Source organism: Trichechus manatus, unplaced genomic scaffold (genome assembly GCF_000243295.1).
Source record: "Trichechus manatus latirostris isolate Lorelei unplaced genomic scaffold, TriManLat1.0 scaffold00175, whole genome shotgun sequence".
NCBI classification, from domain to species: Eukaryota; Metazoa; Chordata; class Mammalia; order Sirenia; family Trichechidae; genus Trichechus; species Trichechus manatus.
The window spans coordinates 100,748-118,017 of record NW_004444111.1 but is presented as its reverse complement, the minus strand read 5'-3'; the positions used below and the strand labels follow the sequence as shown (position 1 = coordinate 118,017).

The 17,270-nt window shown below is 39.6% G+C and overlaps 1 protein-coding gene across 6 annotated transcripts in view; it reads left to right on the top strand.

The window, feature by feature from the left end:
* The window catches only part of MAPRE2 (microtubule associated protein RP/EB family member 2), a 170,764-nt gene that overhangs the window by 109,878 nt on the left and 43,616 nt on the right, over positions 1-17,270 (top strand). For all 6 annotated transcript variants that reach the window (XM_023741166.1, XM_023741167.1, XM_023741168.1 and 3 more), the window contains 2 exons: positions 3,167-3,312; positions 11,098-11,311. In XM_023741166.1, the coding sequence (XP_023596934.1) occupies positions 3,167-3,312; positions 11,098-11,311 (360 nt within the window). The remainder of the gene's footprint in view (positions 1-3,166; positions 3,313-11,097; positions 11,312-17,270) is intronic.

The following is a 17,270-nucleotide window of genomic DNA, read 5'->3' as shown; positions in this document are numbered from 1 at the left end:
AGAGTAATACATATTATAGAATTTAAATGGCTAAGAGTATGGAACTATCACAGGGACAGACTTTAAAAGTCAGAATTTACAGTCTAAACGAAGACCTAAATACATGTTTTTTAAAGAAGTAATACATGATAAAGATAGTGTTTCTAATCCATGGAAAAATTATAGATTATTAATTAAATGATGTTGTTCAACGCCAAGCTAACTTTGTCAGCATTTTTGGTTGAAAGTAACAGAAACCAGCCCTGGCAAGCTTAAGCGGAGAGGAATTTACAGGAAGGATATTGGGTAGCTGAGAGTCAGTGGAAAGACTGGGGAGCCAAGTTCAGAAGCTGACAGGAACCAAAGGATGCTAAGGAGCCTGGGAACAGCCTCCCTTCTGCCACAGGAGCAGTGTGGTTAGGAAACCACTGGGTTGCTGTCTCTGCTTCAGGACTCCAGGTCCCACCACCCAACCATGACCAAACTCTATGGTCCCTGGGAGTTTCTTTCACTCCCTCAAGACTCTGACACCCAGGAAGGAACATCCAGGAGGCAGAGCCTAGGTCACAAGCCTCATCCTTCCTGCTGGGGGTGGAGAAAGTGGTGTCTGCCCACTTTCAGCTGCTATGCTGGGAGGCAGGGTACTGTAGCATCTCCCCACATAGGAAGGTATCCAAATGCTGGGGAGCCAAAAATGACAGATTTCCACTAACATTTGGAATAACTGAAATTAGAGCTATACTTTATGTCACAGACCAAAATAAACTCCACATGGATTCAGAATTTAAATGTAAAACTTGAAACCATAGAAGTACTTGAAGAAGATACACATGAATATTTATGTAATCTTCGCTTAGGGAAGTTGCTAAGCTGATACAAAAATCAGAAAGCTATTAAAAATGTTGGTAGAGCGTATTAAGTGACCCAGAAAGGGAATCATGGTCTGTTAGGTTGGAAAAAAATTAAAAAATAGACATAATTTTTACAATATGACCACATTTTAAAGAAAAAATATATATTTACCAAAAGAATGAAAACATACCAAAAAAATGATTAGACTGTATACGCCAGAACACTAACAGCGTTATTTCTGTGGTTATCTCTGGATCATGAAATTAGACGTGATTTCCCTCCCTCTCTCTCTCCCTGTCTCTCTTCCTTCCATCTGTATTGAACAGTTTTTTGTTTTTTTTTTTTATTTAAAAGCTATGTCCTTTCTTAATTTGAAAAGTGAGTAATTTGGTTTGATTGTAAGTATATATGTAGTACAAATATATGGGTCTCAATAGCTAAATTTTTTGCTAAACTCTACAAAAGTGCTAACTCTGTAAAGAGCAGATAATGAGACAGTTGTGTTAGGCACAAGGAGCCCTAGTGGTGCAGCAGTTAAGCACTTGGCTGAAAGAGCTGTAGTAGTCAGGGTTCCAGCAGGAATCAAGTGATACATGCAATTAGGTTAATTTAAAGAACTGGTAGTGCAGTGGTTAACCGAAAGGTGGGCCGCTCCAACCTATGAGCCCCTCTGGGGGACAGAGACATGGCAGTCTGCTTGCATAAAGATTATAGCCTTGGAAACCCTATGAGGCAGTTCTACTCCGTCCTGTAGGGTTGCTGTGAGTTGGAATCGACTCTAGACAGCGGATTGGGTTTGGTTTGGGTGTTACACACACTCTCTCATCTGTATAGAATGATGTTAGAATGGCTAATTGGAATTTGCTTCATCTGGTGGCAGTTCCAAAGAAAGAGCTGAATAATTGGGTGATGACTATAAGAATTTCCCCCAGGTCATGATGTTTCTCTTACCCGATGATTTTGTTCTGTTTTGTCTTGTTCTTAAGAGACCCCCATCTGCCGGACTAGGAACTTACTAGTGTTCAGAGTATTGGCAACTAAGGTCAGGTGTTGGAGAGATGGTTCTGGAGGTGATATTTATTATGGCCTATATTTCATCACTTTACCTACAAAGAATGAGTTGCCCCAGCCTTTCCTGTTCCAGCAATCCTTAGGCCCCTGGTGTCTACTTTCCCTTCTCTGTAATTCCCATCTCAGTAAAGGATGCTGGACATTTATCTGACATAAGCGACCGAGTAGGTGCTTCCTAACTAAATAAAGGCCAGTTCCCTGAATGGAATGAAAGGATCCTCATAGAAGCCTTGATGACAGGGAGTGGGAGGAGGTCCATCATATTCCAGAAGGGCTTATTATTGGCACATTATAGAGAGACCAACAGAGAGATCTGGAGTCAGCAAAGAAGGAGAGAACACAAAAATGGCTGCCTGTTCCTATTCTTGCCACTCAATTGCGATTCTTCCTTTGATTTTTTTTTCTAAATGCCTTTAGCCTTTACTGTTAAGGAGATATGAATCAGTAAATATGGTCCTGCAAGTTTTTTCTAGTTGAAATTGCCGTCTTCTAAGAGCTCTTAAAAAAAAATCAAAGACTTACTAATAAACCTCTTCTATGACCATTTCCTCACAGAACTGTTGAATGTCTGTCGTTTATTTCTCAGTCATAAGCAGTGACTCTAAACCCCATAGGTTCCAGTTCAGGTCTTCTTCCTTCATGTCATCATGGGAATGTCATTGCTCTGGACTGGAATTAAATTCGTATACAGCAGTTTTTGATACTAGATCACCGAGTTTTACAGTTTTGCCTAAGTCATTTACAAGATGGATATAAAACAGCTTGGGCATAGGTTGTATGTGTTCTGAGCTACACATTTCATGAGAGTTTGTGTAGTTCTCTCTTGTTGAAAATTTTCTGCTATTTTTCCTCTTAAGTTTATATGTTTTGATGACTTCGAGCAGTAGCAAATAGACGACAAAGAAATATGTTCCTTTTTTCTGGGAGAAGCTGAGAAGGGCTATTCTTACCCTCATTTCCTTGGCATTAAAGTATGAGGTTCTGCTGGTTGTACATGGAGCCTGGTGATTCTCTGGTGAACAGTGTTAGTACTCAGCGTCTAGGAATGGAGAAGTGACAGGTGCTGTGCGGAGGCACTGTCCCTTCCAGCCCCAGCCCCTGTGGACAAGGAGCTGGACAATGGTGGTGAGAGAAGCACATGCAGCCAGGAGGGCTCTGCTTGAGTGACAACAGCTCCATAGCATGATTACCTTCCTGTCTAGTAGTCTTCACCACACCTGGGTACGGTGACACTCACGTCAGTCCTTTTCTTGTCTCTTTCCAGGAGCAGCCTATTGCCAGTTCATGGATATGCTCTTCCCAGGCTGCATTAGTTTGAAGAAAGTAAAGTTTCAAGCAAAGTTGGAGCATGAGTATATTCACAATTTTAAACTTCTGCAAGCATCGTTTAAGCGAATGAATGTTGATAAGGTAGGAGACTGACTTGTACCTCCATAAAATGTATTGTCTTTCCTTCAGTTGCTTTTGAGCAGAAATGCAAAATCCACAGACTTATCAGTTGGATATATCTTGATATCTCAATAGTATGTTGGGGTGTGTACATAGCATAAAGTATCCACCCGCTTCCCACAAAAGCCCCGAAGGCCTTTATTTGTATGAGGTTTTTATTTAAGGGGATTTTCTAAACTTGTAGTCATTTTACTGAAAACTCTGACAGGAATTACAAATGTAAAAATGTTGTTACTAGTTACATTTTAGTATTGCAAATGAGAACTTTTTTATGATTGCCAGGTGCCACTGTAGTTCTTTGTGTTTTGTGTTCCTTTGGAGAAATAGCCTGTGACAGTGGGAATAGCATAGGTTTGAATCCCAGCTCCATGACTTGAGCAAGTTATTTAAATTCTTTGAGTTTGAGTTTACTCATCTGTAAAATAGGACTAAAAGCTCCTTTCCTGTGGTTATGAAATTGAAATGAGGGTATGCAGGTGAAAATGCGCCTATGTTCAGAGTCTCAGTAGGTGCTACGTTTCCCTTTTTTTGCTTTTGAATTGTTTTGTCCTGGAGTGATATGAATGGGTTAGATTGGAGTCCTTTTTCCCCAAATAAAGGACTATTGCTAATGGCCCATTCAGTCTCTGCACGTTTACTGCTGTTCAAACTACAAATATAAGTCCGTATTCCTTCTTTAGGATATATCTCTTAGAGGAAATAGACTTGGAAAAAATGAATTTTGAATAAGGGAAAAAAGATAAATCATTAGGGAAGAAATGGAAAACTTTTCTTTGCATAAAGAGTAGCAGTAAATAAGCTGTGGGAGTAACAAGTAATAATAAAATATTGGGTTAAAGAGATATGGAAGTTAAAAGAAAGGAGAAACGTTTGGTGAACCCTATGTATTTTTTAATTTAATGCAATTAATATCTTCCCAAATCAAAGCATTCTTATCAGAATATTGTCAAGAAAATCTTAGCTTCCCATTTTCTCAGAATTTTTATGTCAAAACATACATTCTCTTTACCATCTTAAGCTTTTGGATTATTTTGCAATTTTGATCTTTAAAATGTGTTCTGCTATCATTAATTTCCAGTTAGCTCCTTCTGTTTATACAGGTAGTCCCCAACTTAACGATGTATTTGAATTATGACGAACTGCACTTATGTTTTTTGTTTTTTGTACATCTTATCATTAGTAATATGTACTACATACAGTGTTGCAGCATGTAATTTGTTGATGTTATCATTCTCAGATGTTCACTTGCAGGTGTTCAGTGTTATGATCTACTGTTCAAAACACTGCCGTATAGCAGACTATGGTTTGGTCTACAATGAAGTCTGTGTCAGTGTCAGTGTAGGGAGTCGTAACGGATAGGAAGTTGGGCAAGGTTCAACTCTAACGACATACCTCAGTTGAACTGTGCATGCGTCTGACAGCCATTACAGTTTCAACTTCATTGTTAACAACACTGATACTGACTTCATTATAATATTCTGCAGTGTATCTGGAACATTGCGTCTTCCTGGGAGGAAGTTACGGGAAAATGCATGCAGGGGATTTGGAAAAAAATGCTGAGTTACGTGAACACGCTGCAAGTATTTTATCAGGCTAATGGAAGAGATTGGTGGAAGAATTGTCCATATGTTAAAAACACTGAATTTAGAACTTGATATTGCTGATGTGGAACAGCTCAGAGATCACAAAGAAGGGGAATTGACAGATCAGAACTTAATGAATTTTGAAGAGGAAAGAAATACTGAAGAAGAAAGAAATAATGAGGGAAAAGGAACAAGAGAAGTTGTCAAAAAGATTTGCAGTGAAAGGATTAGCTGAAGTTTTTTTCTAAACTAAATCAAGGGTTTCAGTTGCTTGAAAATATGGACCCAAACACTGATTGCTTTGCTAAAACAGATAGGCAGATTCAGGAAGCAGTGAGATGTTGCTGGGAAATATATGAAGAAAAAAAGAAAAAGACCGTACAGACTACGCTCACTAATTTTCTGACTAGAAATGCTATCTCCATTCTCAGGGATAATCTAGATGATCCAGAACTTTCCACAAGTGGAGTTATTACTGAAACTGACAAAATGCCAACATTGTCTGTCTGTTCTACATTATTGGAATAAATTTTTATGATTCGTTTATTTTTTTATGTATGTATGAAAATATATCTAAGTTTATATGTAATGTTTCCAACTCCCAAAGACAAATAAAGATTGGATTTATAAAGATACTGATAATAAAAGGCAATACTAATGAAAACGTAAAAAAAGAAAAGGAAGTATTGGACTTGTGTCAGAACAGACCTATGACGGAATCATTGGAACGGGACCCCGTTGTAAGTTGGGTACTACCTATATTTCAAACCAAAGCTATATAGGTTCTCCTTACATTTACATATTAGCAGCATCACTTGTATCTTTTTCATTCATTTATCTATGCACACTTGTAGATTGAAGAGAAAGAAAACACTTCTTTCATTGATTTAATGATGGAACTCCTATATAACAAATTAATGGGCTCCATATCTCTCTAGCCCCCACTCGTCTGTCAGTTTGTTGTTCTGTGGGGGCTTGCTTGTTGCTGTGATGCTGGATGGAAAGCTCAACATCATCAGTCAGAACAAGGCCAGGGGCTGACCGCGGAATGGACCATGAATTGCTCATATGCAAATTCAAGTTGAAGCCGAAGAAAATTAGAACCAAGTCCATGAGAGCCGAAGTATGACCTTGAGTATATCCCACCTGAATTTAGAGACCATCTCAAGAACAGATTTGACGCACTGAATACTGATGACCAAAGATCAGACAAGTTGTGGAATGACATCAAGGACATCATACATGAAGAAAGCAAGAGGTCATTAAAAAGACAGGAAAGAAAGAAAGGACCAAAATGGATGTCAGAAGAGATTCTGAAACTTGCTCCTGAAGGTCGAGTAGCTAAAGCGAAAGGAAGAAATGATTAAGTTATAGAGCTGAAAAGAAGATTTCAAAGGGCAGCTCTAGAAGACAGAGGAAAGTATTATAATGACATGTGCTAAGAGCTGGAGATAGAAAACCGAAAGAGAAGAACACGCTCTCCATTCCTCAAGCTGAAAGAACTGAAGAAAAAATTCAAGCCTCGAGTTGTCATATTGAAGGATTCTATGGGGAAAATATTAAATAACGCAGGAAGCATCAAAAAAAGATGGAAAGAATACCCAGAGACACTATACCAAAAAGAATTGGTCGACATTCAGCCATTTCAGGAGGTAGCATATGATCAGGATCCCATGATGCTGAAGGAAGAAGTCCAAGCTGCACTGAAGGCATTGGCAAAAAACAACACTCCAGGAACTGGCTGAATACCAATTGAGATATTTCAACAAACGGATGCAGCACTGGAAGTGCTCACTTGCCTATGCCAAGAAATTTGGAAGACAGCTACCTGGCCAACCAACTGGAAGATGTCTATATTTATGCCTATTCCCAAGAAAGGTGACCCTACCGAATGCGGAAATTATCAAACAATACTATTAATATCACACGCAAGTAAAATTTTGCTGAGGATCATGCAAAAGCAGCTGCAGCAATATATCGACAGGGAACTGCCAGAAATTCAAGCCGGATTCAGAAGAGGCTGTGGAACGAGGGATATCATTGCTGATGTCAAATGGATCTTGGCTGAAAGCAGAGAATACCAGAAAGATGTTTACCTGTGTTTTATTGACTGTGCAAAGGCATTTGACTGTGGATCAAAACAAATTATGAATAACATTGCAAAGAATGGGAATTCCAGAACAGTTAATTGTGCTCATGAGGAACCTGTACATAGATCAAGAGGCAGTTGTTTGAACAGAACAAGGGAATACTGCGTGTTTTAAAGTCAGGATAGGTGTGCGTCAGAGTTGTATCCTTTCACCATACCTATTCACTCTGTATGCTGAGCAAATAATCCAAGAACCTGAACTATATGAAGAAGAATGGGGCATCAGAATTGGAGGAAGACTCATTAACAACCTGAATTACACTGATGGTGTGCTGAAAGTGAAGAGGACTTGAAGCACTGATGAAGATCAAAGACCACAACCTTCACTGTGGATTACACCTCAACATAAAGAAAACAAAAATCCTCACAAGTGGACCAATAAGCAACAACATGATAAATGGAGAAAAGATTGAAGTTGTCAAGGATTTCATTTTACTTGGATCCACTATCAATACCCATGGAAACAGCAGTCAAGAAATCAGAAGACGCATTGCATTGGGCAAATCTGCAAAAGACCTCCTTAAAAGTGTGGAAAAGCAACAATGTCACCTTGAAGACTAAGGTGCGCCTGACCCAAGCCATGGTGTTTTCAGTCACCTCATATGCATGTGAAAGCTGGACAGTGAATAAGGAAGACTGAAGAAGAATTGACACCTTTGAATTCTGGTGTTGGTGAAGAATATTGAATATACCATGGACTGCCAAAAGAACAAACAAATCTGTTTTGGAAGAAGTACAGCCAGAATGCTGCTCAGAAGCAAGGATGGCGAGACTACGTCTCACATACTTTGTACATGTTATCAGGAGGGATCAGTCCCTGGAGAAGGGCATCATGCTTGGTAAAGTAGAGGGTCAGGGAAAAAGAGGAAGACTCTTCAATGAGATGGATTGACACAGTGGCACAGCGACGGGCTCAGGTATAACAACAATTGTGAGGATGGCAGAGGATCAGGCAGTTTTTCTTTCTGTTGTGCATAGGGTCACTATGAGTTGGAACTGACTCGACAGCACCTAACAACAACAACAACAGTAATTCTCTACAAGTATTCACACAGAGAATGGACGAGCAATTGTTAAGGATGTTGGAAAAAAAATTCTTACAGTGTAAGGAGACTACCTTGATGACCTTTATTAGCCTCTCTAGCTTTAATGTGCTGTGATTCTATCCAAAGGTCCTGTGAGAGACAGTGGTCCCTGTTCACACTTGTCATAGCCTGACAGAGTGTGGGAAAGTTCTGTGCAAAGTTTTGCTTGCTACCTCAGATTTTTAATTTATGCCCCTGGAACTTCCCTTTTGATGTTGTGTTGTTACCGGCCAGTGAGTCTGCCCCAACTCGTGGTGACCCCATGCACAGCAGAACAAAAAGTTGCCTGGTGCTGTGCCATCCCCATGATCAGTTGTCGATCAGCTCATTGTAATCTGTAGGATGTTCATTGGCTGATTTTTAGAAGTAAATCACCAGACCTTTCTTAGTCTGTCTTGGTCTGGAAGCACCGATGAAACCTGTTCAGCATGGTAGCAACACATAAGCTTTCAATGACAAATGGGTGATGGCTGTACGTGAGGTGCATTGACTGGGAATGGAACTGAGTCTCCCGCATGGAAGGCGAGAATTTTACCACTGAACCACCATTGCCCCCTCCATTTTGATAGAGAATGCAAAATTAAGTCAGCAGCAGTAAATGCCTTCTTTTAAATGCTAACACACAACCATCCTCTAAAACTATAAATTTCCACATGTCTGGCAATAGGCACGGTACAGTAGCATGTTAATTAAGGCTTTATGTTCTAAGAAGTCATTTTCTAAAACAATATCAGCATAAACAAAATTTAAAAATCAGAAAGCATAAAAATATTTAAATAGTACGATGAAAAGGAAATTTAGTGCAACATGTGAGCAGACTTCACATTCAGGGGAAGTGAGAGCAGCTAATTCTCTATTACCAGGAAGAGTCTTCTTGAAAAATGAGGTGTCCTCCAAAAGTTTGCTTCTCTTTATTTTCTACTGTATTTGATTTAGTTTGCATTTTAGCTGCAGAAAAAAAATTTTTTTTGAAAATGATTTCGTTTAATGGGTGGTCTGAAACGCTTCAGTTGCTTTTTTTTTTTTTTTTTCCTTTCAAGCTGTCATTGATATTTGAAGTCTGCCTACTTTTTTTTTTAAAGTGGTCCTGATGATGCATGTTAGGATATCAATGATACATAGTTCCTGAAGTGGCAGAGCCTTACTGAAAGATTAATTTATACCCCTTCCATTCATATTGTTACACAGTGAAGTTGTGTGCTTTGAGCACTGTGATTTTGTCTGAGCCACACACATACTCACACACCCTCATGCACACAGTCTCACACCCCGGCTTTGTAACTCGTGTGGCTCGCACTCAACTAGTATTCCAACCCAAAACTGTAGCAAGTAACAACCTGGTAATGTTGCCGTTAGGGTAGCTATCTACATACCTTTCCATTTGCTTGCAGAAATGGTTGCCCACTGAATTACGTCTGAGGTCCTAAAAGCTAGCAAGCGGCCATCTAAGATGCATCAATTGGTCCAAACCACCTGGAGTAAAGGAGAATGAAGAACACCAAAGTCACAAGTAAAGTATTAGCCCAAGAGACAGAAAGGCCCACATAAACCAGAGACACTGCATCAGCCTGAGACCAGAAGAACTAGATGGTGCCCAGCTACCACCAATGATCACCCTGACAGGGAACACAACAGAGAGTCCCTGATGGATCAGGAGAAAAGTAGGGTACAGAGCTCAAATTCTAGTAAAAAGACTAGACTTAGTGGTCTGACTGACACTGGAGGACCTCCGGAAAGCATGGCCCCCGGATGCTGTCAACCCAGAACTGAAACCATTCCCGAGGCCAACTCTTCAAAGATTGAACTGGACTGTGGGACTTAAAATGATACTTGTGAAGTGTGTGCTCAGGTAGATACATGAGACTAAGTGGGCAGCTCCTGTCTGGAGGTGAGAAGAGAAGGCAGAGAGGGTTAGGAACTGGTTGAATAGACATGGGAAATCAGGGGTGGAAAGGAGGAGTGTGCTATCACAGTATAGGGAGAGCAATTAGGGTCACATAACAATGTATAAATTTTTCTATAAGAGACTAACTTGAATTGTAAACTTTCATTTAAAGTACAACAATAAAATAAAAAAAAATAAAAAAAATGGTTGCCCACTAAATTAGAGCTAAGCAATCAAACCACTTTTTCTTTCTTTTTTTCTACGTAATCCCAAAGGCTCCTGTAAGACCTCTAAAGGAAATGCCGATCGACTCTTAGGTTGCAAGTAGGAAAGGTTACTCCATGAAATGCTGAGATGCATGCCTCAGAAGTTGATGTGGCTGCTGTGCGCCTTCTCTTCCAAAGTGCCTTCTGTGACCCCCTCAGTCAGCCTCTGTTGCTCCCCACCACCACTCCCATGACACGTGGTACCTGTGCTCCTGTGTAGCCCATGTGCTGCTGGTCCTGAGTTGTGGCTAGTTGTTTTCATGCTTGTCTCTCTACATTGTAAATAAGCTGTGTGAAAGCTCATTTTGCTTCCCATGAATCATTAGGTTGGTATATGTTTGCACTGATTGGAGTCTTACTCATTTTCTAGTAGCTATAATTCTTGTAAGGTTTTATCCCAACACAACTGGGCCAGAATTAAGGATAACCTATCAATCTTGAAACAGCACAACATCCCAGGCCTAGGTTTTGGGGGAAGATGCTTTGACAATAAACACACTGTGAGGAGGATCATCCTCACTTGACAGATAAGGGTAATCCTACTTTTGTCTTGTTTGTTTGTAAGTATTAAATATTCAAAGAGACCCAACTGTGACATTTTGGTTTAATTCTTTAATCTGATGAAGAATTATATTAATTCTAGAATACAGCCAGAAGAAGCTGGGGGAGAGATCAGTAACCATGAATTGGGATACAGTTAAATTGAGGTGACACTTCAGTTTTGTTAAATATAAACAAACCTGAGGTTTGTGACTCACCTGGTGATTTTATATTACAGGTAATTCCAGTGGAGAAGCTAGTGAAAGGACGTTTCCAAGACAACCTGGATTTTATTCAGTGGTTTAAGAAATTCTATGATGCTAACTATGATGGGAAGGAGTATGATCCTGTAGAGGCACGACAAGGGCAAGATGCAATTCCTCCCCCTGACCCTGGTGAACAGATCTTCAACCTGCCAAAAAAGTCTCACCATGCAAATTCCCCCACAGCAGGTATTGTAATATGGAAATCGTTACACTCACTTTCATTTTAGAAAGTGGCTCAGAGCCACCTGTGTTTTATCATGATCCGTGATTGATTCTTCCCAGGAGTCGATACTTTAGCACCTTTGGACAGTTTTTATTGTCTGCTTCACCACATTTCTTTCTGGCAGTGACAGTCTTTGTAATACGTCTTAACAATCATGATTTAAGCAATTAAAAAGGCAGAACTCTTCCCTTTGTATGACTGAGGCTGGATGTTTAAAATAATACTCAGAGAAGAGATTCAGATTTCCCTGTAGTTTTTCTGAGAAATTTCAAGTAGTCTGTTTAGATTCTGACTGAAGTGTTTTCACTGTTTAATTGTTGGCAGTACAGACCAGAAAATGAACTGATTTTTGCTTTTAAATATGGGTCATCATCTGTAAACTTTCACAGGAAATTCATGAAATGTGCATCTTATCTCCTGTATAGACAGCGCCAGTTTTTAATCTAATGTTCAGCAATGCCTCACTAATCCAGCTTTGTCTAGAAGTAAAGCTATGGAGGATAAAAATCTTTATAAACTGTATCATAAACATCCTTGCCGTAAAAAGCAGACTTTGTCAAACAGAATGTGTTCTTATAAAATTAGAGTCATTATTATAAACACCAGTTGTGGTACTGGATAGTTAGTTAAACAATGACACCTTCAGGAGACCATTTTGTTTCCATCCCAAATGTGGAAACCATTGTTCAGACTTGCTTAATCAATAACCTTAATTTTGTAAATAATATAAATTCCTTATTTACAGCTTGCCTCCAATCAGAATGGATTAGAGGTGGTTCACAATACTAAATACGTAGTCATAGCTTTGTAATTACGGTTTTCCTTACTATTCAGAAGTCTTTTTTTTTTTTTCTTTCCTTATTTCTGGATATATGACTATGTTCCAGGGGGGCTGAGACCATTAGAAATCTGGCATTATTTAAAAAAAAAAAAAAATTTTTTTTTAATATACAAAACACATAGGGGTTAACATATGAGTCTGCAACTAATCCTCAGATGTTTCCAGAAAAAAGTCTGTGTGTGTGTGGAGAGAGAGAGGGCTAAAGCAAGAGTGACAAAATGTTAACAGTAGTTGAATCTAGGTGAAGAATATTTAGTTGTTCATTTTGTTATTCTTGCAACATTTCCATAGCTTTGGAAGTTTTCAAAATAAAAAGTTTGTGGTGCGGGGGGCGGTGTGTGGAATAAGGGTATCTTTGAAATTTTCGTGTCCTCCCTTCACTGGCATGGATGATATGATTACATGATTGCTGTCACAAATACTGTTATCCTTTCATTAAGAAAACTGTAAAGAAAGGCTATTCTTTTGTTTCTTTAAAGTTCACATAATTAGCTTAATATTGTGATTTATTTTTCTTTACTGTGGCCACTGGCTTTGGAGTCAGACTTGGTTTTAAGTAATCATCTCTGCCACTTGGGGCAAGTTCTGTAACCCCACCCAGCCTTTATTTTCTTATCTCCAACATAAGGATTAAGCCTATTAAATCCGCATGCACACGTGTATGAGAACACACACTCTCGTGAGTATGTTTGATTAATTCTTGCTCATCTGCTTAAAATAGTGATACTGGAGATGGAGAGGAATAGACAAATCTAAGAGATATTTAGGAGGTAAAATAGATTGGATATTGGTAATGAATGGACATTGGGGTAAAGAGAAGGAGGTATCCAACACGACTTCTTGGTTTGTCTTGCACAACTAGGTGAATGTTGTATTGTTCAGGAAATACTGATAGAGAACCAGATTTGGGGAGAGATCATAAGTTCATTTTGGACATATACTGAGGTTTTTTTTTTTTTTTTTTTAATTCCTTTTGGATATCTAAGAGGAGATATAAGTAGGCAGCTGTATACGTTGTGCTCATGTGTACATGTACATATGTCTGGAGCTCAAAGAACTGTAGTCTAGAGATAAACATTTGTGAGTTTCCATGTATCCATATAATCGAAGCTGGAAGTGAGTACTGAGTGAGAAGGGGAGAGTGCCTTGAGGAAGTCTGTCATTGAATGGTGGGGTAGAAGAGGAAGGACCTGCATAGGAAACAGAAGAAGCCAGAAAGATTGAAGGAAAACTAGGGAGTGATGTGTTGGTGAAACCAGAGGAAGAAAGCAGAGTGGTCAACAGTGTCTAAATCTGCCGAGAACTCAAGCAAAATAAAGACTGGAGGAGTCTGTTGGAGATCATTGAGGACGTTTAGCAAGAGCATTTCAGTAGAATGATGGGACCAGGAGGGGACTGAGGAACGAGTTCAAGGAAGGAAAGTGAGACAGCATAAAAATCCATCTTTAGAGCCATAGAACTGATGAGACTATGTAGGATAAAGAAGACTAAGCACAGATCTTTGTGGAATTCATACATTTAAGAGTTAAGGAAAAGAAACTGAGGGAAAAAAACATAAGGAAGAAAACCAGGAGAGCTCAGAGTCAGCATCAGAGAAGAAACAGTGGGAAGTTTCTAGAAGGAGGGGTTACCAACAATGCTGGATATTAATTGTGGAGAGATCAAATAGGATGAAGCTTGAAAATAGGCCAATAAAATCTGACTCCTGGGAGGTGATTATGTAATAATCTTTTAAAGAATTGGTCCATTAAAGTGCTGAGTGCATTCGCCTAGATTAAAGTGACTTAAAAAGGACGTGTTGAGTGTGGAAGTGGATGCAATAAGGGTAGATTCCACTTTTAATAAATTTGTCAGGAAGATAAAGACGTTTGGTTGGTGTACGCAAATAGCTGATGATAGCTTCCGGAAGTACAGTTGGAAGGAGAGTGGTGTTTTTCTTGGCCTGTTTTTGTTTATTTTTATAATAAGCCACTATGAACAGGTTTGTTAGTTAGGATAAACCCACCCATGGCCATCGAATCGATTCTGACTCTTAGCAACCCTATAGAACAGAGTAGAACTGCCCTATAGGGTTTCTAAGGCTGTAATCTTTACAGAAGCAGACTGCTGCATCTTTCTCCCACGGAACAGCTAGTGGGTTTGAACTGCCAACCTGTTGGTTAGCAGCCGGGTGTTTAACCGCTGTGCCACCAGGGCTGTTTGTTGGGAGAAAAAGTCTGTGGAAAAGGAGTAATTGAAAATGAGAAAATAAGAGAGAGGAGATTGGTGGAGCATGACCCTGAACGTGGAGGGAGAAAATGAGGTCAATGGCATAGATAGAGAGTTGGAAAGGAAAGGAAATATTTGTTTTTCTGGAGCAGAAGTGATGGGAGGAAAGATTAGATAAAAATTAAGCCACAAAGAGTTTGGAAAACAATTTATGGTGACCTAACTTGGCCTTCAACTGTTCAGCAACTTTTATCAGCCTGGGAACTAGAGGTGGAGAAGGGGAGTGGTGAGTTCTATCTAGAGTTTGGAGCTGGGGAGGCAGATGGAGTGGGAGGATAAGGAGGTGAGAGAATTCAAAAGTGCTAGATATTTCCCATCTTATGGTCTTTTTCTATCGCTGTTAATGATGTACTGCTTAATCTTAAAACTCAACTGCTGCTTTTTCAAATTTTTAGTAGCAAATTGGATAGACCTCAGAATATTTTTTTCCACAATCATAAGGCATCCTTGGAGCCCCGGTGACATAGTGGTTAAGAGCTTGCTTGGATGCTAAACAAAAGGTAGACAGTTCGAATCCACCAGCCACTCCTTGGAAATGCTGTGGGAGAGTACTGCTCTGCCCGGTAGGGTCGCTGTGCATTGGAATTGACTTGATGGCAACAGGTTTGGTTTTCTTTTAATGCATACTTAAATTTTTTCACATTGTGGAAAGAAATCGCATTGATTAAGGGTAGGGTTGCACAGCTGATTATTGTAATTGCTGTCAATAAGTTGTACACCTGTAAAAAGTTGAATTGGCAAAAGTTGTTGATATTTACAACAATGGGAAAAAAAAAAAAGTAGCTGTTGAGGCAAACCAAACACCTCGTGGGACTTGGTTCCTACCAAACACGTCATAGGATTTGGTTCCTTGGTTTGGAGGTTTAGGGTCATGGTTTCATGGGACATCCCAGTTAATTGGCCTAATAATGTGTTTAGTGCTTTTCTGTTCTGTCTCCTACTTTGTTGCTTAGTGCCTGGGGTCTTAAAAGCTTGCAGGCGGCCATCCAAGGCACAAAAATTGGTCTCTATTCATGTGGAGCAACAGAGGAAGAAAGAGAGTGAGGAATAGGAGGAGGTTATGGAATGTTTATATATAAATACTGACTACTGGACATTGTGGGATAGTCAGACTATACCGGAAAAAATATAGCAAGGTATACTTCACAGGTGGAAGGAACATTGTTTAAAAAGCTATAATAGGAGAAGGCTCCTATAAATACAATGTGGCCTTATTTTGCTAGAGGTCATGTATCCAACCACTGGGAACACACCCAAGAAAATGGAAGCCAGATGTCTTCTAAGAGTCACAGTTTGTTGTTGTGACTAATTGCATCCATGAACAACTGCCTTCTTTGCCATGGGACCAGAACAACTGGATGGTGCCTGGCTGCCATTACTAAACATTTTGATCAAAGACTCCATAGAGGAATCCTGATCAAAAGGAGGAAAATGCAGAACAGAATTTCAAATTTTCATGGACTCTAGACTTTCTGGAGCCATGGAGGGTGGATAAACCCCAGAAACTACTGCCCTGAGATAATCTTTATACCTAAAACAAAAATATCCCCTGAAGTCATCTTAAAACCAAGCAATAGTTTAGCCTAACTAGTGAAAAAGGTCTGCCTTAAGCATTGTGTTCTTTTAAGACCTATCTATATGGAATCAAACTGACAACAGCAACTTGAAAGATAAGATAGGAACCTTAGGGGGCAGTGAGTTTATGTTAATGAGGGAGGAACAACTCAGAAAAGGAGGGTGAGAATGGTTGGACAACTTGAAGAATATAAGCAGTGTCACTAAATTATAGGTGTAGAAACTTGAATTGGCGTATGTTTTGCTGTGTATATTCTCAACAACAACAACAAAATAAAATTCAGAAAAAAGAATTTTTTGTTTACATTGGTACCAACACTCCTACCTCTCCCAAAGACAACTATCATTATGCTGCCTTGACCTCGTTTTCTAGAAATTCCCTCACTGATCTTCCACAAAAGCCGCAGAGAAACTTGTACCATGTTTATAGAAAGGTTGTCGGTGAACCTAAAGGTGAAGAACTAGTTATTTCCAGCGCTCAATATCTCAGGTGACAAAGCTGAGGAAACACATTAAAGCCAACAGACAATAAATTTGGTTTCTGATGTTCCCGAAGACAGCTATTTCCTGAGACTTTTGTTCCTGATACCTTGGCCATGTTTACCTCTTCAGCCTTAATCGGGGAGAAAGGATGTTTTCTGAAGTCCTACCAGTTGTTCACTTTTTAATAAAATATATTCTGACTGTTGGACATTGTAGGATAGTCAGACTATACCGGAAAAAATATAGCAAGGTATACTTCACAGGTGGAACATTATTTAAAAAGCCTTAATAGGAGAAGGCTCCTATAAATACAATGCAGCCTTATTTTGCTAGAGGTCATGTATCCAACCACTGGGAACACACCCAAGAAAATGGAAGCCAGATGTCTTCTAAGAGTCAGTTTGTTGTTGTTATGTGCCGTGGAGTCTTTTCTGACTCATAGCGACCCTATATGACAGAGTGGAACTGCCGCAGAGGGTTTTCTAAGCTGTAATCTTTTAAGGCAGCACACCACCAGGTCTTTTCTTCCACAGAGCCACTGGGTGGGTTTGAACTGCCGACCTTTTGGTTAGCAGCCAAGCACTTTAACCATTGCATCACCAGGGCTCCTAAGAGTCACTATAACCAAACCAGTTCCTGTCAAGTCAATTCTGACTCGTAGCAACCCTATAGAACAGTGTAGAACTGCCCCATAGTGTTTCCAAGGCTGTAAATCTTTATGGAAGCAGACTGCCACATCTTTCTCTCATGGAGCA